We start from the raw sequence: 22,228 nt of genomic DNA on the forward strand, positions 1-22,228 counted from the left end.
TGAATGTAAGAAAGAGGTTAGTTTCTGTTACTTTTTGCCTGTCCTTGATTACGGTGATGTAGTGTATCAATTTGCTTCTTCTCATCTTGTCTCTCCCTTGGATGCCGTTTATCATAGTGCTCCAAGATTTATATCAGATTGCAAACCTTTAACCCATCATTTCACTTTGTATAACAGTAGTGGCCTTCTCTGTCCTTTAAAAGGAAAATGCACTGGTATCTAATTATTTATTTAAAAAAAACATTCTGGGGCTGTTGCCCTCATATTTAGGTTGTCTTATTAAACAGAAAAGTGCTGGGAAATATTCCATTCGGTCTCAAAATTATATTCTTTGTTCCGTTTGTTAGAACTGAACTAGGAAAAATGGCTTATTTTCTCGGATGTCTAGGGAACATTTAAAGGGTTACTTCAGTGATTTAGCATTAAGCCTTGTATTTAAAGGGTTAGTTCACCCAAAAATGAAAAAATTATGTAATTAATGACTCACCCTAATGTCGTTCCACACCTGTAGGACCTCCGTTCTTCTTCAGAACACAGTTTAAGATATTTTATATTTAGTCCGAGAGCTTTCTGTCCCTCCATTGAAAATGTATGCACACTACTGTCCTTGTCCACATATGTGACCTTAGTGGGTTAGTTCGAATGTTTTGAAACATCGAAAATACATTTTGGTCCGAAAATAACAAAAACTACGACTTTATTAAGCATCGCCTTTTCTTCCGGGTCTGTTTTTAATCCACAGTGTTATCTTGTGCTGACGTGTTATCTTGTGCGCCCATGTATTTGGGTTCAAATAAATATGGCTGAGCAAAAAGTGCAAGTCTTCCTCTGTGTCAAAATCCTTAAGAGGGAAGCACAATCATTCGAATATACTCCTGGGTTTCTACTGGTACAAATCCATATGCTAAATCGCTGATGTAACCCTTTAAATCTATTATTCAGTCACTTGAAGAAGACTCAATGATTTGTCTTGTGAGTTTGTGTTTGTAATTGCTGCCCATTCTTGGCCAGGACACTCCTGTGAAAGAGATTTTTAATCTCAGTGAGATTATTCTGGTTACATAAAGGTTGTTACATACTATCGTTGCAAGTTTAATTTACCTGTGTGAAATTGTCCTCACTGAGACCATGATTTAGAGATGACTTTTGACTGGCTGGGCAGATATTTCCTTACAAAGAATAAGTTTAACCTTTCTTTCTATATTTTCATGCAGATATTGCAGGAATAACCCTCTACAGCTCCATTTAGAAACAGCTGACGCTTTTGTGCTTTTATTGGTAATTCACACGTCGTTATCTGATTGGTTGCAGGAGCATGACATTGAGACTCCTCATGGTGTCCTACACGTGACTTTGAGAGGGACCCCTAAAGGCAACCGGCCAGTCATTCTCACCTATCATGACATCGGACTCAATCGTAAGTTGTCCCATATACTCAAAGTTCTCGTGTTTCGGTCTCAGAATGTGCCATTAGAGCTCACCTGCTTGAAGAGGACAGGGACGGGGGGTCTAGATCAGTGTTTCTCAGCCCTTTTCCTGGAGCTAGACCAACCCTGTGTCCGAATATGCCCACTTCCCATTTATATAGTACAGTGAGGAAAATAAGTATTTGAACACCCTGCTATTTTGCAAGTTCTCCCACTTGGAAATCCTCGAGGGGTCTAAAGTTCTCATCGTAGGTGTATGTCCACTGTTAGAGACATAATCTATAAAAAAAATCCAGAAAACACAATTTATTTGTATGATACAGGCTCAAATAAGTATTTGAACACCTGTCTATCAGCTAGAATTCTGACCCTCAAAGACCTGTTAGTCTGCCTTTAAAATGTCCACCTCCACTCCATTTATTATCCTAAACTAGATGCACCTGTTTGAGGTCGTTAGCTGCATAAAGACACCTGTCGACCCCATACAATCAGTAAGAATCCAACTACTAACATGGCCAAGACCAAAGAGCTGTTCAAAGACACTAGAGACAATTGTACACTACCACAGGGCTGGAAAGAGCTACGGGGAAATTGCCAAGCAGCTTGGTGAAAAATTACCTGAAAATGGGTTGGTAGTATCATGCTTTGGGGGTGTTTTTCTGCACATGGGATTTTGGGAACAACCTTCTTCCCTCAGTTAGAGCATTGAAGAGCAATGACCCGAAGCAGACAGCCAGGATAACCAAGGAGTGGCTCTGTAAGAAGCATATCAAGGTTCTGGCGTGGCCTAGCCAGTCTTCAGACCTATACCCAATAGAGAATCTTTGAAGGGAGCTCAAACTCCGTGGAAACCTGACTGATCTAGAGAAGATCTGTGTGGAGGAGTGGAAACCTGGTGAAAAACGACAGGAAACGTTTGACCACTGCAATTGCAAACAAAAGCTACTGTACCAAATATTAACATTGATTTTCTCAGGTGTTCAAATACTTATTTGCAGCTGTATCATACAAATAAATATTGTAAAAAATTATACATTGTGATTTCTGGATTTTATTTTTTAGATTTTTAGAGAAAATAGCAGGGTGTTCAAATACTTATTTTCCTCACTGTAGGTGAACAACAGGATGTGATATGAGTAGGTTGAAATTCAAAGTATTTATAAAACAGTATGTGAAAAATACTACTTTCACAGAGTTTCTGAAGTGCTTTTGCTATCCAGTGAGGCCACGAGAGAGAAGTTGTGAATATATAGTGCATGTGTATATATAGTTGTGTATATATAGTACATAACAAGTGTAGTACATCTGGATTTTACACTATAGAGAACATACTTTTTTTAATGGTTGCCTCATCAAATATAGTACCAACTTGGACAGCATGCGATTTCACTTGCATCTCAACACTACACTTTTTCAAACTTTTTTTGCGGGTTTATATACAGCTATAGTATATACTTTTATAGTTATTATGTTGTATATACAATATTATAATGGCAAGCTGAAAGTCAGAAAAATTAAAAATTATTTACAGGGCACTGATGATGGTAGTTAATGTTAGTTATTAAAAAATGTCTTGTTTGAACCCAAAGGATCTGATCTGATTTTTTATTTTATTTTTTATTTTTATTTATGAAAAACATGTTTGAGAAGTGTCTGTGATGATAAACAAGTGTTTTGTTGTTCTCTTGCGATGCAGATAAGTCATGTTTCAACACACTCTTTAACTTCGAGGACATGCAGGAGATCACCCAGCACTTTGCTGTGGTCCATGTTGATGCTCCAGGCCAGCAGGAATCTGCACCTCCTTTCCCCACTGGGTAAGACAAACTACCAAAATAACAAAACACTGGCTCAAAACCATAATATATCCAAGCTTAGACACCATGTTCCACCATGAAAACCATCGCTCATATGTGTACCTATTGCTGTTTTTTTTTTTTTTTACCAGTGCCTGTTGGTGTATTTTCAAAGTACATTTTTCAGCACATTTTCAAAGTATAAATCCAGTCATTTCAATAAGAAATGAAGTAATCAAGAAGTTTGTGTGAGGGCATATTATTTCCACATGCAGATTTCCTACGCTGCTTTATTCAAAAGTGACTTTTCTGTGCGCTGTACTTCAAACAAGGCTTCTCAACAGTAGACTAACCTTTTTTTCCCTAAAGTTTTCTAATGTAACCTAGAGGTTGAGATTCGATTTTTGCATTGTCTGTCATTTTGATGACGGGGCACACGTGCACTGTCATCTCTTCCACTTTACAACTAGTTACAGGACAAAATAAACGTGATTGAACTAACATCAGAAGGTCTGTTGGAAGTTACAGTGCAACTTACCAAAATATGTTTTTGTCTCAATCGCTCAGTGATTCAACTGTGGAAAGACATCAGTAAAACAGCTTGTTAATAGGAATATACACGTACACTGTATTGGCAAAAGTTTTGGGACATCTTTCTTTACATGAACATGACCTTTAATGACATCCCATTCTAAATCCATAGGGTTTGATATGGAGTTGGCCCACCTGTTGCAGCTATAATAGCTTCAACTCTTCTGGTAATGCGTTCCACAAGGTTTAGAAGCTCATTTGTGAGGTCAGGCATTGATATTTGGAGGTCTGTAGCTATTGACTCTGCAGAATGTTGGTAACTTCTAGGCAATGTGCGCCTCATCATGCGCTGACCCCAGTCTGTGATTTTTACGTGGCCTAGCACTTCGTGGCTGAGTTGCTGTTGTTCTCAATTGCACGAATGGACTTATTGCACAGGTATCATTATCAAAAAGGTGTAAACTGAATTATCTATTTTAATATTACTGTACATTATTAATAAGGATTATCTAGCATGGTGTCGGTTCATCCCTATCAGCCCTTTAATCCTAATAGTCTTTCTACCTGGTTTAGGTGTTTAAACATGAATTTGATTTAAAATAAAACCCTGATCAACAAATCTTTGATTAGTGTTACACTTTGCTTAATTTAATCCTTATTGGTGCAACTCACCCTATTAATGTTTTTCACGTTAAGCGTTTTAAAACGTCCCTATGTTTTTAGTGATTGAAATGCTGCTGCAGGTACTGTATATGGATCACAAGTGCCCAAAACTTGCATCTTGTTCACATATATTTTTGTTTTTAAGATGGAAAATTGACAGGCTTGTGCTGCAGTTTTATTGCTGTTTTGCCCTCCCACCTTTTTGCCAACAAATTTGGAGATAATTTTACATTACTGCTAAAAAAAATCAGCCAATGACACAACACTTTCAGTTAACGGCACGCAACCTCTGATGTAACCACAACTTTACTGCTAAGCCTGACAGTGTTTTTACATTCGCTTGAAAAGCTGGGCTAATTTGTCACTCTTGTCTCCGTCTTCTTTCTCTCAGGTACCAGTACCCTACCATGGATGAGCTTGCTGAGATGCTGCCCTCAATTCTGACCCAGCTAAAGTGAGTCACAACATGATTCCCAATCCTGTACAATTAGATAAAAGTATATAAAAAAGTATAAGTTTCCATATGTTCACAAAATCCTGGTCGACATACTTTCTATTAAAGTCTCAAATAATGTGTGTGTGTTTTAAGTAATATATGCCAGTTAATGGATGATTGAAATGCTTTAACAGAATCAACAGTGTGATTGGTATCGGTGTGGGAGCAGGAGCTTATATCCTTACTAGACTGGCTGTAAGTAAAATTTCTTCCATTTTATTTTGTTATAATGACCAATTAGTCAGTTTATGTTGTTATAAATAACCTATAGTTGGAGTTTGTGTTAACGAGCCATTAGATGTTTATTTGAGCAGTTGAATGAAGTTGAGTTCATCAGAGGTGAAGATCATTGAAGTATATCTGCAGTAAAACCATCTGTCCTCACACTTTAATAAGAAACTCACAGTTCACGCATGCATTCACACTCTCACCCTACACAAAGACCTCATTCACCATCTATGCACAAACATAGACATTGGAGATGGATACCCTCATAAACACATTCATTACGACGTCATACTCCCTTGGACACACACTCACTCTCATGTTTCCTGCTGGTTATTATCAAAGTGTAAAGAGATGATTGATATTTTCCTCAAATTATCTGAAGAATGTGGCTTTTCATGGCCTTCTTTCACTACTTGCTCCATTATTTCAGTCCAGCATATCACACTCTCACCCTTCTAACAGCTTGCAGTGCACATTTTCGTATTTCTTGCTCAGAGCCCTGTGAAATCGGACAGCCAACAAACACACACCTACGCAGCTCTGCAGAACAGCTACGGCAGTGTGAACTATTTAAAATCATTTGAATTACACCTTGGTTATCTCGTGCTTGTCTGTAGACATGTGGTGATATAAGAGCATTGCCTGGAACGTTTCTCTGCATGTCTTTCTAGCTTCGGTGCACAGCCTTATGCAGAGAGAATAACTAAGAGGTGTGAAACTGGAAACTTTTTCCATTGTGATCACTGTCACATGACATTAGATTTGTTCAGCTGCCCACAGCTGAAGTTCTTCGTTAAAACCAAGCGTGAGCCCTTGCAGGAAGTCAACGCTCCGGACACTGACATACTGGGAACTTGGTTAAGGTGTTGATGTCTATACTTGGTGAGGTCGCGTCAATCAGTTTTACTTGGTCACTGCTGAGGTTAAAGCTGCATGCATACTTTGTTGCGTTCTCAAGTCATCTTAATTCTGTAATGTGACGTGTTTAAGGGTGAAACCAAGCGGCAACCTCCCGCGATCTCTCTTAAAGCCAATACGGAAGTAATGTAAACTTCAATTCCTCAACTGGCCACTAGGGACAGGCTCCAGAAGGGAGCAGAATCTCATTGAGCCCCATGTTAAAATTCTCAACTGTAAAGTAGAAGAAAACATGTTTACAGCCTGGAACCAATTGTGGATTTGGCTTATAAGGCTAATTTTGATCTTCATGACAACTGTGAGGGGGGGTGAATTTTTTTATAACTCATTCGTTTACGTTATAGAAAGCCTTAAAGTTCTGCATAATTAAGGGTGTGGTGACAAGTGGATAGCCATTTATCTGCCGTCTATAGTCATTGCGTCACCTCAGCTCCGCGCACATCCCGCCTTTTTGTCCATTTTCTGTTATCCGGGAGTGACACGCGATGACTCGCTCACAAGATGGCAACGCCTAGCTCGACCCTACTTTATGCTTCAGAGCGGCTTATCGGAATCCTATGGGTGACGTCACGGACACTACGTCCATATTTTTTTACAGTCTATGGGTGAAACTGAATAATTAAGTTGTCCAGAACATCATCAGCACTCACCTTTTAGTCTACTGGCTGAGTTAACCCCTGAGTGCATCTCTATGTTCCGCAATTACCTGAATTCCCGTCCTATAATATTTGTTTAATTACTGTTAAGGTCAATTCACACTGCTCCCACAGATGCAGACCAACGCCAACAGTCACCAGATTACAGCATGTCACTTCTCAGACGTTCTAATCAATTGAGCATATTCAATTGGTGAAAACAAGCCCAGTCAGACGGAAACAGATTCCAACATACAGTGGAAATCAATAAATCCAATGTTGTTTGGTTCCCAACATTCTTGGAAATGTTAGGACAAGAGTGACAATGACAGAATGTACATTTTAGGGGTGAACTATCCCTTTAAATGGCTACATGGCTTGTAACATTATTTAACAAGTAACCAGCAAAATTAATCATTTTCGCCAAAAAGTAAACATGATGCAGATAGTGACATCACTAACCCTTACATTTACATAAGTCCTGCCCATGGGAACACGCAACAAAGGCCATGTTGAGAAGAGGAAGAGTTGTTGTGGTAAAGCACATTTGGGAGTCTGCTCAAGCTGTCGTCTTTTCACTTTTATTGCACCATAGTACTTAACACAAATGCAATAGCCTGTCATAAAAGCACGGTGACAACATGAGTTATAACCGTAATAAAACTAACTACACCTGTTCTATCTTCTCTGGCTTCTCGCATCTTACAATAGTTCCCACATGAGCATTTTATAGATTATAATGACAGAATATGCTAATCAATGACTTGAAGATAGTTAACACCACATCTGCTACATAAATTCATCAACTAACCAATTCAGAAACGCCCTGTTGCATTCTACATGTTGTCACTTCTTCTTGAGTTATTGTCCAACTACGGTTTGAACATAAAAGGCTGAACAGTTTCAGACATTTTTTCGGTGCATGTCTGCGTGATCGGAGCTCCAAGCATGAGCTCTTGAAGCTCCGTCCTTTTCTTGAAAGGGGGTAGGAGCCGCAGGAAAAACTGTGTTTTTGCTCACCCTCAAAAAGTAACAATTTTAACATGCTAGTTATCTGTTGGGTATTTTGAGCTAAAACTTCACAAAAACACTTTTAAAAAAAAATGGGCATTAAAAGACCCCTTTAAATGATCGTTTCCTGTAAAATCTCCCAGGCCAATAATAATGTGTTTGATTTAGATTATCAAATGACCCAGACAAGTAAATGTAACAATACTACGAGAAAGTCAAGAATCTGTCTCATTAGTTTGTTCAGTCAGCTACATGTCATGCCCCTAATCCTCTCAGTCAGTAGTTGCCCTGAGGGTTAAAGTCAGTATTAGCCGTAATGCTGGACTGATCCATGTGATATCATTCTCTAGCTGAATGAGCCTTCTCTGGTGGAGGGATTGGTTCTCATCAATGTGGACCCCTGTGCTAAGGGCTGGATCGACTGGGCTGCATCTAAGGTAAATTTAAGAATGCTCTGTCCGACATGGAGACATGCAGTTAATTATTAAATTAATAATAAGAATAATATTTTTTTTGACTGTGGACTGTAGGCCAATGATACATTCAATAATATGGAAATGCCACAGTAAACTTGTACAATAGTCTTTGTATGCTTTACTCAAAAAACACTGTTGATACAGATGGTTATTTTAAATTATCATAATTTCATGTAATTATTCGCTTTTACTGTCTTTTATGTATTGACTATTATGTATATTTATTCCTAAAAATGTATATGTTATACTTCTATTATTAGCTACAAGCTAACTCTAATCATTCCTCCATACTTCAGATTTCTCAACAGATTAGTGTACTTGATCTTCTTAAGGTTTTCCCTGTTACAAAGCACATAATGACCTTAGAGGTCAGATTGCTACAATAATAAAAAGTGCTCAAGTCAGTGGAGGTGCTGGGAACAAGATTTGTATGATCTTCAAACATCTCATCTAAAGCTTGTGCTTCCCACTGTGGCTCTGTGTTTCTGCTTTAGCTGTCTGGATGGACCAGCAATCTAGTAGACATTGTGATGGCACACCATTTCAGCACGGTAAGTCTTAAATACGAGATTCATCACAGCATATGTGAAATAATTCTCACACAACATCTTTTAAGAGTTTTTTTTACCTCAGGACGAACTGACAGAGAACCAGGAGATCATTCAAACATACCGTCTGCACATTGCTCAGGACATCAATCAGGACAACCTGGCTCTTTTCTGCCACTCCTACAACAGGTGACATTATCAACCCTGATCTAGGACCAATTCAAACACTGATCTGTGGCCACTGTCATATGTGCGGATCTTGAACAGGCTTTTTTTCTCCTTATTATAGTCGACAAGATCTGGAGATTGAAAGGCCCATCCTGGGACTTAATGAAGACACAGTCAAAACACTGAAGTAGGTTAATTGGTTGTTGATCTCTTCGCTATTAAATCATGGTGTCTTCTCTTCCTTACACTTTTATGTCTCTCTTCTCTTGCTGTTTAGATGTCCTTCCCTGCTAATAGTTGGTGACACATCACCAGCGGTAGAGGCTGTGGTGAGTGACAAATTGAAAGCACTGCCATTGCATCTGTAGCCAGGGAAAGAGAACACAGTGTGCTTTATAAACAGCTCAGTATGTTTTATCTCATCGTCTCCTTGTACTGCTTTTCTGTTCGGACTGTAACAGGAACATCACATCTGAAAAGGGCTAATCATCATAACATTTTATTCACTTTTCTTTGTTGTAAAGCACTCCTAAATGACTGATTGCTTACACACTTGTGTCAAGATATCTTGTCCTTACATGTGCAGAATGTGAAGGAATAGGGATGGGTATCGTTAAGGTTTTAACAATATTACTACTCTTACCGATACTGCTTATCGATCCGGTACTTTAACGGTATCCTTATCGGTTCTTTTGTTATACTTTTTTTTATAATAAACAGAAAATGTAAGAACATAATTAACATTGCTTTATAATCTGAACATGTAAAATATCTATAGCAAAATAAACAGAAATGTTTGAACAAAACTAAAATAAAACATCTATTTTTTTGTGTTTTATATGCATACGCTAAAAACAAAGAAACAAAGTACAAACAAATGGTCCAATAAATAAAATAAATGTACAATAAAACAAAGATACAAATTAAATATGGGGCTTTAATCTTTGGAAGGTCTAGCATTACTGTTCAGGTAGGCTATGGCATACAAAATACATTTAGAAGGGGGGGACATAAATCTCATGTCAATCTTGAGTACCTATAGAGTAGTATTGCAACCTTCACATCTCCGAAAAGTCTTTAGTTTTATTATACTTATAAAAGAAATATAGGCTGTACCGAGTCTTTCTGGAAAAAAAAAACGAGCGCCTGGAGGCGTCTCGTGTGGGCGGAGCTAAAGAATGACGAGTGCGCACAAAGCGGTGACGTCCTCAAGCGTGGAGAAGAAAACGTTACTCTAATGAACCATGGCTATCAATCAGATTCAACTAATACATATATGATCCAGACGTCCGTCTCTGTGGTGTGTACTGTCAACATTTGTGTGGGTTTACTCGTGGTATGTGATGACATGATTTGGTTTATGAACTATTGTATGCGACTAAACCTTAGCAGTAGCGAGCAAAACGGTTTTGCACGTCAGACTAGTGTAACGTTATACATAGAACAACAATGGAGTAACGCATTTGAATGACGAAGCACGCTTTGTGAGAACGCTAGGTTTATGTTTGGGTGGTTTTACAATAAACAAACTGACACCTATATTGGTCAGCTAAACAAATGTATTTTCAACACACACCATAGATCGATGCTCCATTGATAAATTAACTAACGTTATACACAATCATGTTGTTTACTGATGTTTACTCACGCAACGATAGCCAACAGCATAGACATTTGAAGCAGTTTTACTCACCGGCTGTTTCCAAAGCAGGACCGAACCTTTATCGCCGGGACCGTTCCGTCAGAAACACTTCTTTGGTAAGACTGTTGATTTGGTGAAGTCCTGTGACAGCAGTGACGATTGGAGATTCACTTTGCGACGCGACTGAAGCGATGTTGTGAAGCTTCCCGTCATTTCTGCGTTCAAATCGGTTCAAATGCAGCGCTGCCTTCCCGGAATGCTATGCGAACACGTTAAAGCCGTTTAACGTCACCCATAGGGAGCGCGGTGCGACAGAAGTGTTGCACAGACGAGTGGATCTGCACCTGAGTGAGTGTTTATGGGCGTGCATTTCCTGTCTCGCTCTAGTCATGCCCGCGCACACCCTACCGGGAGAAGAGCCCGTACGGCCCATACAAAGACCTTCCGTAAACTATGTGGTACAATGTAACACATAGTTTAATATTTTTGTTTATAGAAACGGCTGGCAATATAGAATTCGCAATATAACATGTAGCAATAATAAATAGTAAGTGTATTTTCTTCATTGCTCCAGTACCGACAGCAGAACCGATAGCGGCAGAGCTTATCGATACTGCGGTCTTTCATAATTTAGCACCGGGGCTCATTTAATACGGGGTTTCGGTGCCCATCCCTATGCAGGATACTGATTGGTCAATACAGCAATCCCATTTGTGTTAAAATCCTTTATAGGGTAACTGCTTAGGTTGTACTTAAATATGTGGCACCTACTCAGTTTCCCTTATAAAAACACAAGCGTGGCACTTTAAATAGTTTGGTTTAGTGCATAGTTGGTCATTTTGTCTGCTTATACATTCAATTCAGTTTCTAAACTGACATAGTGAGATTGTATCTGTTTTTTCACAGGTTGAATGCAACTCGAGGTTAAATCCAACCAAGACTACTTTACTCAAGGCATGGCAGCTTTTCCCCTCCTAGTTTTTTTCATTCAGGGATGCAATCTTGTCATCTTTCTGCAAAAAGTGTCCTTTTGGTTCCAATATATATTTTGTTATTATGCAGGGATGGGGGAGTATTTCAGATGCATGCTTTTTATATAAAAAAGACTAGTTTGTATTGTTAAGCCTTTGAAAAAATCGAATATTGATTGTCTTTAAAATTCTTTTAAAAGTAGTGATCATTTACGTTAAAGTCATAAAATACTCTGTGCCAGTCAACTAGGCTGCTTATTTCTTGTATCTACTAGTTCAGGCCCCCCTTTGTCACCTTTTTGACCCCTGATGAGTTTGCATCCCTGTTTTGTTTTTTGGCCTTTCATTTTGACAGAATGAATTATTAAATTGATTATTGTCCTCTCCTCCTTTCTTCAGATGGCAGATTGTGGTGGACTTCCCCAAGTTGTCCAAGTAAGAATAAAAGACAACACCATTACCCGGTATGTCTACCATAGCATCAGTTTGACATAGTTTGGACTATTAAATGTGGATGTTTTCTATTTTTAGCCGGGTAAACTCGCTGAGGCTTTCAAGTACTTTGTCCAGGGAATGGGCTACAGTAAGTATCTGTCCTCTTTCTCTTCTCATAGGCCTACTTTAATGTTGAACGTTTGATTGTATCATCTTTCTCAGTTTACTGTATATTTATCATCACTGTTTGTATGAATTTGTCTCGTTTGCATTTCGTGTCTGAAAGCATCTTGTTGTTAGAGAGATATCAGCATCATCTCAACTTGCATTACGTATGTCCCCAGTGCTTTAAAAGTGTACGTCATAAATATATTAACATCTAACAGCAGCAGGAATATGAGGAATTGAAGGGTGAGAGAACAAACCCTGCATGTTCAAAGAAACATGGGCCCTCAGATGTTAATAATCATAATCTTTATCCACTGCTGATCTGATTGGCTACAAAAGCATCAGGCCAGTATTCTTAAGTAAAGCAGGTCTCAGATCAGCCCTCGGCCGCACTAACACATGACTTGTCTTCCGTGTGGCTGTCAGTGATGCGCTCTTCAGCGTGTAAGTACACTAGTCTTCCTCTAAGAGCATGTTGTGTAGCATGAGCCTTGTGTGACAAACCTTCTCTAATCTTCAGGTTTAATAACTTTTGTGCCCTAAAAAAATCTGTTGACTGCACATTGATTTGTATAGCATGGAAACATGCTGAAAAACCTCAAGCGTTCAAACCTCGGCTTCATTCAGCTCTGTCTATTGTTTGAATAGACAGAGCTGAAATAGTCTGAATTTTAAATGTGAAGTGTGTGATTTCTGAACCTCTTGCACCACTGAGCTGAACTTTCTGCATTGAACTTTCAGTTTGTTTCCGCAACAGGTTTTGGTAAGTCTATAAAGAATCCCATAAGTTCTCTCAATCTCAAAAATTTAGATGGTTATTAATAGTTAATTTATGTACAAATCGCACCTGACATACCTAGTAAATGAAATGCACTCTAATATCCATAAGCTCCTTAAAATATTTACATATATACATTCACTTTTAGGGGTCTAACATCAATTTGAAAACATTTTAACATACCAGCCAGTGGTATTCTGTCAACAGTATCAATATTTTAGGCTTTGTTTGCCGTTATGGCCAATAATAATTATAACTAACCCAACAGGATCGTTCATTTTAAAGAGCTCTATCCTTTCAAATGGGATGATAAGATGATAAATGATAAGATTTTGATGTTATAGGTTTTTAATATTGTTGAAAGAAGTTGTGAATTATTATTACAATTTAAAATTAATAATTAATTAATTTAAAATAATTTTCTATTTGAATATATTTTAAAATGTAATTTATTCCCGTGATCAAATCTGAATTTTCAGCATCATTACTTAAAGTGTCTGTGTCATGTGATCCTTCAGAAATCATTATGATATGCTGATTTGCTGATCAAGAAACATTATAGTAATTATTATTAGTAATGTTACTATCAATGTTTTAAACGGTTGTACTGCGCAATATTTTTATGGAAAACATGTTACAATTTTTTTCAGAATTCTTTGAATAGAAAGTTTAAAAGAACAGCATTTATTTGAAATAAGTGTCACATTATAAATGTCACTTTTTGTTGGTTTAGTCACTTTTGATGAATTAATGTATCCTTGTTTATTTGGAAGTATTTATTTATTATTTATTAACTCAGACTTTTTAGCACTAGTGCACCCATGCTAATCTTTTGATCTGATTTTCCAGAGACAGTTTCTGTCTGACATATTCAACACGACTAGCAACAGTTATTAGTTATTAGGTGTGTTCTGAGTGTGAGAGGAACGTGATCGCAAGCGATCTGACTCATTTGAAAATGCTCACGTTTTGACGCGATTAGTCACATTCCTCCTTCATAATCAGCAATCTAATCCGGTTGAAGGGTTGACCTTTTATAAGTCTATATTTTTGTGTTTGTACTGAAAAATACAGCCCTCCATCAGGAAGAAAAACTCGCTCTGTAAGATTTGAGCCTTTAATTCTGAATGTAATCCAAAACACTTTATTTTTACATTACAACTTGCTCTGTACTTAATTATTATAAGTGATTCTGAAATTTGGTCATTATTATTTTTATTATTAAGTGATTCTGAAATGTGGTCAGTTAAAATAAACGATTGTGCTGTAATTTTATAATACTATTGACTAATTAAACAATAATGTCATAAATAGTAAGAAAAAACTATAAAACAGACTATATAACAACAGTCCGGGCCATATTTTACATTCACAGTACATGAATTTTAAATTATGCAAATACGTTGTGAATTATTACAGTAATTATCTATTAATATGTATTCATTATTTCTCTCTTCTCTATTTATTAATTAATAAAATCCATAATCAATGCATGGCAGTTTCATTGTTTAAGGGTCATATAATGGTACATGCACTTTTACAAGCTGATTGTATGAAAATGTGTGTTGGTAGTGCGTGTACACAACCATCCTATAATGATAAAAATCCATCTAGTGTTTTTTTTTATTTTATTTCCTTATCTTTTCTCCTGTGTCACATCAAGCCGTTCAACCGTGTGACGTCACACACACTCCTCCCACAACTGTTGATTGACAAGCAGCGTTTCATCTTAGACCTGCCCTGAGCGAGCTCATCATAGTCCGCCATTGTGGATACACTGGAGCAGAATGGCATCTTAGCGATTGTTGTGTTCTGATCTTGGGTGTAATAATGAACACAGCAGTCATACTGATGTCCCTAAATCCAAATCGCAGAAGAAGCAGTGGCTGAGATTTGTTTTCGAAGTTTTGTTTTTGGCTAAGAAGCTGCTCCTGAAAAACGGATCAGCACCAGCTATTCGTGTTCCTGCTGCACCTCCTGAAGATGTGAGTGTAGTTTCAAACGCTTGCACGCTTCACGATAAATGCGGGTAAAGTTTACAGGATAAGTTAACTTACATCACGGCATGCTACCTATGTAGGACTTTCTCAATATAATTTATAATCCCACATTTATAATGAACAATGCGTTATGGTTATTGTGTTATTACAAACTGCGTACGTTAGTGATAAAGTTAACGTGGATGTGGTAACACTACACTAAGCTAACTTTTGTAGATGGTTTATAACAATGTCTGTTACTGTAAAAAAATTGTGTTGTAACAGTTATTACAATGCATACCGTAAATCCTCTAATATAGGCCCGGGCCTTTATTTTACTCAAGCGCATCGCGGTCCAGGCCTTTATTGGAAGGAGGCCAGAATTAGAGGCAGGCCTCAATTTCTGTTTGAGCAAATCAAACTACCAGTAGAATGAATAAAAATGAGATTTTGCGTCTATTTCAACCTATAAAATACTAGGTTCATTTATTGAAAACGTACAGTTACCATAACATTATGGTATGCATACAGAACATTAACAACAAATACCGGTTATTTAGGCTAAATTCCAGTGTAGAAATATGGTAACAAATACATAGCAAGCATAGCAATTCATAACAAAAGGCAACGGACACCTTACCGTTACAAAGTTTAACCATTCCGGTCTTGTTTTGGTTTGAAGTAAAAAAAGAAATCCTCCAACTCTGTTTACAGGGTGTCCGCGGGGTTTTAAAAAGTATTAAAAAGTGATAAATCAAAATTGCCAAATTTAAGGCCATTAAAAGTGTTAAATGTGGTCTCAGAGGTATTATTTTTTTCCAAACTAGGTATTATTTTTTCAGACTCTCAGGTGTCCTATTCTGATTGAAATTCTATCTGCGTTCGCATTAGTTCGTTTAAATATGGGCTTTAGCATATCTGGGCACATAATCAAATAATCGTCTCCGTCTCGGCGTATGTTTGATGCTGACGTCATATTCAGCGGTCGTTCGGCATCATCTCAGAACACTGCGCGCTCAACAGAAGTGGCTGGCTTACGTTTTATTGTAGACTTGCCTCAAGGCATATCTCCAACGACTGTCCTCATTAGAGCAATCTTAAATGATTTATATAAAGTCTAAAATGAACAAAAAGAGTTGTGAGAGAATGAGGCGCGATCCATAGACAGTGAGATCCGCGTGTCTGTCTGCTCTTAAAGGGGCAGCAGCCAATAAAGCTTCCTGTCAGGGAACAGAGAAAATGACTCGCTGCTCTTGACTAAATAACTTTTGTAGCTTTAATAAGGATTAACTATTTAATTTATAGTTTATGCAGTGCAGACTACATATAACTTTGATAACTTTATTAAATTTCTGTATATTTCCTAACTGTTAAGACAGGAAGGGCAAGAGTAAACATGACATTTATTATGCGTTTATGTTAGCATTGTTTTAAGTTTACTTAAATTAAAAACTGTTATATTTTTGAAGCCTAATAATAAATGTAAAAAAAAAATATTTAAAAAAAATCAGTAGCTGTATTAATATCAGTAATACTGGCCTTCATTCATAAAAAGATGCCATTTAAACAAGTATTTAAAATAGACTGTCTTTATGTTGTTTCTACATTAATTTGATTAACTGTGAAATTATTATATTAAAAAATATATTAAAAACGTACAAAAACATTTCTTTTTTTATTGCGATTAATCACAGAAAAAATGTCTGATTAATCTAGTTAAAGTTTTTAATCGATTAACAGCACTAGTTTTTAGTATTTTGTTAAATTCAACAACTTATCACAGTTATAGAAATGTAATATTTGGCTCAGGTTTTGTTGTTGGAAAAAAAACACTAAATAATTTAATTGCTGAATTACCAATTATTAATTGAAATCAGATGTGTATGTAGTAATGCTTCTCCTTAACCAACCATTGTGAATGTTGAGATCTATTTTACTGTGTCTGAATGATAACTTATCACAGATTTCCTCCTGGTGTCGATTCTAAATCTATTCTTTTTTTGTATGTTATATATGTCAAAATCTGTGTAAATAATAGAAAGGTCGCTGATTAACACTTGCAATTCAGTGTCGTGATGGTTTTAAAAAATATTCTGAAGGTAGTGAAAAAGGTATTAAAAAGTAGTAAATTTAACTTAAGGATTGCTGTATATACCCTGGTTTAATCCTCGTCCTCCTCAGTTTCCTCCTCCTTTTCATCTCTCCCTGTAAACTCCTCATCACTCGCGCCAGCCTCTACAACAAGTTCATTATTGTACAGCTCCTCTTCGTCCTCCTCACGTTCCGCTGCGCATCTGTCATCCTCGCACATGCAATGGAAAAGTCTTAACGTTACTTGCGGCCTGATGGATGGGTTCTCTCCCACGTCAACGCGTTTTTTTAAAGTCCTTTTTATAGAAATTTGCATCGCTGCTGTTTCTCTATCACACAACTGCAAATTACAGGCTAAGTGAATAGGTAAACGCACTTCATGAAGTCACAGGCACGAGCCGCGTCACATACATGAGACAGACTATTGCCTTAACACAGCTGTCAATCAAACATCATGCAAAAAAAAAAAAAAATTGACTGTAAAAAACTATTTTTTAATTATTCTAGTATTTGAGATGTTATAATAATTTTGTAATTATGTTAAAATAATTTAAACAACTGTAATTTAACAAATATTATTATATCTGTATAATAAACTGAGGGGGCCTGTGCCTGTCAGGCCCGTCCGCTGGCTACGCCCCTGATGTTGAGGCCTGCCCAGAAAAACGTTGGTTTTAATAATACCCCCGGCCGCTATTAGAGACCGGCCTTTATTTACCTTCGGTTACAGCGAGACCGGCCAATGTTGGAGACCCGGCCGCTAATGGAATACAGGCCAATATTAGAGGATTTACGGTAGATAACGTTACGCATCACTGACTAACCGAGATTTACAGATAAAAAGTTTTTATTGGCATTAGGTATAACATCAATCTGTCAATGAACTAACGTATACGTATATATCTCACTACACTAATGTTACCCTGCCACAAACATAGTCAGATAGTGACATTACGTTAACCAACCATTCAGAAGCGTTCTGTTCGAGCCTTAATTGGCGAATTTTGTTGGAGCTGTCATCTTGTCCCGGGTCCGACTCCAGATCAAATTGATACAGTTGAACAGAAGTATCCTTAGAGACTCCTGTCGCCATTCTTTCCCCTCCACTGTTGTCAAGGCAACAACTCCATGCGTGTTTCTCAAACCGGCCCACAGAAAAGAGGGGCGGGGTGAGCAAAGCTCATTATCATTTAAAGCTGTATGCACTGAAATGGCTTGCTGAAAACAGAGCAGTTTTTGACCAGGTAAAATGAGTGTTTTCTTACAATACTAATAATCATTTTTAATTAAAGTATATTACAAAGTTTTCATTTAGACACTAAAGAATCATATTAACTAGTACAAAAATGGCATTATATGACCCATTTTAATGTAATGCATCGCAAAACACCAGTGCATTTTAATCTTGTGTTCTGTATTCTTTTAGTAAAATTTGACTCCTCATATGTAAGCTTTTGTTTCAGACAGGAAAAGTACCTAACATACATCTGTAGGGGTGTGATTCTTTTGTCTATGGAAATATTAGCAAATGCAGATTGAGTCATTTGGAGAGCGTTATATACATTGGTTGCTTCTGTCATTGACATGTTTGTGTGTGAGTAGAAGGTAGGGAGGGTACCCCCGGTAATTTCCACTTTGTGTTTTGAGTCTATTAAGTGTGCTTTGTTCTTTCTTTTTTTGTGTTACTGTTTAGGGTTTGTTATTTAGTTTCACCCCTCAAAAATCCGCTCTCTTGAGGGACTATCCCAGCAGCAGACAGTTTCCCTTCTACAGAATATATCTCACTTTCTCTTTCTGTACTTTCAGATTTTCATTGTCTTTTACCACATTCTGAAATGTATACACAAACCAAGACAAAAATAGCTTTTAGGTTAAAGTGCTGTATGAATGAGACCGTAATAGTGATTGAAGTCTTGTCTCACCACATTTAGTTTGATTTGGAGTGAATATCCTTGACAGCTGAGTTTGAATACCTTTATAAAATAATAATCGGATATGTACAAAAGGGAATCATAACTATTCAGAAAAGTTTCCCTGGCCTGTGGCTGCCACTTTTCTTGCGTTTTAAATATTTGTAAACACAAACTAACTGTCAAGGCTATTCCCATCACCCAATCTAACATCCCCAATTCTCTCCTTTAAGTCTTCTGCTTAATCTTTCCGTTTCTCCATCCTCTCTCTTTCAAAAAGTACTACCAAATAATCTCTCCCTTTCCTCTGTCCCATATGTTTCCTCCTCCTTGTGCATTCCCTTTCCCTATCTTCTTTCTTTACCTCCTACAACCAATGCCAACAGTCCCTCATGTGCTACTCAGCCACCTGAACAGCGAATCAGGTACCAGGAGATCAGCCAGCACCTTTAGCTGCACCTAAGCCTGTCATCTCAACTTCTCGTGCTTCCTTTCCTCACTGTCTGTCCGTCCTTGTCCCAATCACGTGCATACAAATGTCTTTGTGTCTCTGCATCACAACGTTTGAAGCATGGTGAATAGACATGTGGGTTTGTTGTCAATGTTTGTATTTGATTATAAGCTGTCTGAGAGAATGTGTTTGTGCACACTGTCCACAATCAACAGATCTTATGTTCTTTTATGATTCTCCTAGGAACATGCATTTGACTTTGCATGCCACATTCTGCATTGTCTGAAGTTGCCTATTCATTTTGCTGCAACGGTAAAAATGAATTTGAGCTTGATCCGGACACGAGGATTCTCTTTCCTTCCTGGGAGAATAATGACTGCAGTGTCCAAACGGTGGTTGAGTCTGAGATTTATTAAGAGAGTGCTGCAGGAATGAGTCCTAAAACCTGGAAACAGTTTGGAATTAATACAATTCCATCATCCTAAAGTCAATGGGTTTTTTGAATGGGTTTTTGGTTAAATGCTTGAAATAAGGTCTATGACATAAAATACATCAGTATTTTAGCCCACTTGTGATTTTTTTTCCAAGCGTTTATGCGTCTTAAAAAGGGGCTACTGTAAATGGGACTACAGAGGTTGTGGGGACATCAAGAGAAGTCTACTCACTACTCCACTTTTACAGATTTGCAGTGTTTATACTCGCACTCTTGCAAACTTTGCAACTTGTAGATTTTCAAGAAAGATTGAGCTAGTGATGGTGACGTTGAAGTCATGCAGTTTGGTGTAGTTCGTTTATAGTCTACATTTATCCTTTTACTTCTGGGGATTGTATTTAGGCTTCAAAATCTATAGAAGTTTGTCTCTGTGAAGCTTGTATAGATAAACAATTCAAAGAGCTTCACAAGCCCATTTTCTGCATCAATCCAAAAACCAATGGAAAAATCCTAGTTGAGGGAACCGCTGTGATCCGAAGTTCTTGGGCTTGCCTATAAATAAGCATAATCCTTGCAGCACTCTATTTAGACTATGGATTCAGAAGAGACCTTTCTGTGTTTAGATCTGAATCCCAAATTTGCATACTATCCATCGTGTATAATATATGAGAACAGTTACTTTGTTCTGAATCGTAGTGTATTAAAGTAGCAAGTCAATGTGTAACTGATGGGCATTTGAGATTTTTCAATACATCTTGTTTACACATGGTCACTTCATGCATTTTCTCTGATCGGAGAGCTATCTGATCGTGAAAAGACCACAGGTGTAAATTCCCCCTGAAAGGCTTTCAAGACTTTTAAATCTGATCACTAAACCACTTCTGGAGGTGGTCAGAAATGAATGGGGTAAATGCGTCTGGTTGTTGAAACCCAGACATGTAAATTTTACTACTTCTAAAATGTTGAAAAATAAGCGTGAGAGAACGTGTTATAGGCTAGAAAGGACGCAGATGAGTAACTGAATATCTCTTCAGCAAGCCGACACACAAAATGCCACATAACTTAAAGTAATTACAGTAAGTCACAGATACAATCATCTTCAAGTAGTGTGTTCACGGGTGTGTTCACGCTTGGCATGTTTGATTTTTAATAAAAAACCCTTCGATTTGCTCTCTGCGTGCAGTTCATTTAAACATGTGAATGCTGCCATCTGAACCCTGGTGCGCACCAAACAAGTGGACAAAGATGGATCTCGGCCTACTTCCAAACAAACTCTGGCGCGGTTCAAATGAAATATAAACGCAACACACACCAAAGACATGTAAACTAACCGAAAACAGGAAATCCTGTTACAAGTTGTGACCCTAAAAAGACATAATGCTCAAGCACACAATGTGTCTTTTTGTCACAGTCGTGATGTTGGCCTTCACAATTCGTACAGGCGTCAGAACCGCGTCTCCTCGCAGCAGATCTTCATTTGTGTGTGGGATAAGAGGGATTCCTGTCACTGTTTTGACTCCTTTACACGCTTCACGAGATCTCAGCTGGTCAAATACTATATATCATACAAATAGCATATGTAGGCTACGTGCATACAACAAGTGCATTTAGGCCAGCACACAGCATTGTTTTGGATGTTCGGTAGGTTCCGATGGAAAATATACTTAATAAAAGCCGAACAATAAGGTTGTGAACATCTCTGTTCCTTCAGGTTTGGTATTTTTAGGTTCCTTGTTAAAATTCCAATGTGAATGATAAGTGGACCAGGACTAAATGAGGCTTTCTTTTGGTCTAGACCAAATGAACCATGCAAACTGAACTAGAAGTGAAAACACCCTAAATGGTCTTACCAGTGCTGATGCCGTTCGTTCTTCTATTGCGACCTTTGATCTTGCAGTTAGCTGATAATAAATAAAATGCAGCTCATATCTGTTGCTTTGATTGATGTGAACTCCATTAAATTTGCATATAGCGCAGAACTGAAGACCGGATTTATATGGAAGCCTGTTTCCGCCGCTAAATAAAAAAATAGAGGAGTTGTGACTTTTTATTTCAGAGTTCTGACATTTTTTCTCACAACGGCAAGTTTTTAAAGTCAAAATTGTGAGATGAAAAGTCACAATTACTCTTTTTATATTTTTATTTGGCGGAAACAGGCTTGCATAGATTTTTGTTTGTTGTGCGGAACCACATTTATGTGGCCACGTGTAAATGGAACCGTTTTAACAAATCAGATAGCTATCTGAAAGTAAAATGCATGGTGACCAGGTGTAAACAGGCTCAAACATACATGCGATTCATAAACAACTTGTTTATTGTTGCTTTACTATTCTCATTAACCATAATTTCAGGTTGTCATAGTATCTCGATCAGTCCAGTGTTAGTCAGTGGCTTGCAGATGTGCAGGAGTTCACTCACTCTGAGGAGACTCATTATTCTCCCCTTCCTGGATCTCCATATGTTTGGATCCTAA

The 22,228-nt window shown here is 37.6% G+C and overlaps 1 protein-coding gene across 4 annotated transcripts in view; it reads left to right on the forward strand.

Annotated features, from left to right (window-relative positions):
* The window catches only part of ndrg3b (ndrg family member 3b), a 103,020-nt gene that overhangs the window by 79,198 nt on the left and 1,594 nt on the right, over positions 1-22,228 (forward strand). For 2 of the 4 annotated variants that reach the window (XM_067446724.1, XM_067446726.1), the window contains 14 exons: positions 1,312-1,417; positions 3,124-3,244; positions 4,809-4,871; positions 5,048-5,108; positions 8,056-8,142; positions 8,676-8,732; positions 8,815-8,918; positions 9,019-9,084; positions 9,175-9,226; positions 11,446-11,493; positions 11,910-11,945; positions 12,042-12,093; positions 12,540-12,557; positions 19,258-19,296. In XM_067446724.1, coding sequence (XP_067302825.1) covers positions 1,312-1,417; positions 3,124-3,244; positions 4,809-4,871; positions 5,048-5,108; positions 8,056-8,142; positions 8,676-8,732; positions 8,815-8,918; positions 9,019-9,084; positions 9,175-9,226; positions 11,446-11,493; positions 11,910-11,945; positions 12,042-12,093; positions 12,540-12,557; positions 19,258-19,296 — 910 coding nt within the window. The remainder of the gene's footprint in view (positions 1-1,311; positions 1,418-3,123; positions 3,245-4,808; positions 4,872-5,047; positions 5,109-8,055; positions 8,143-8,675; positions 8,733-8,814; positions 8,919-9,018; positions 9,085-9,174; positions 9,227-11,445; positions 11,494-11,909; positions 11,946-12,041; positions 12,094-12,539; positions 12,558-19,257; positions 19,297-22,228) is intronic. The other 2 variants (XM_067446725.1, XM_067446727.1) reach the window with 2 other exon arrangements.

The sequence above is a fragment of the Pseudorasbora parva genome, chromosome 6, assembly GCF_024679245.1.
Source record: "Pseudorasbora parva isolate DD20220531a chromosome 6, ASM2467924v1, whole genome shotgun sequence".
In the NCBI taxonomy this organism is placed as follows: Eukaryota; Metazoa; Chordata; class Actinopteri; order Cypriniformes; family Gobionidae; genus Pseudorasbora; species Pseudorasbora parva.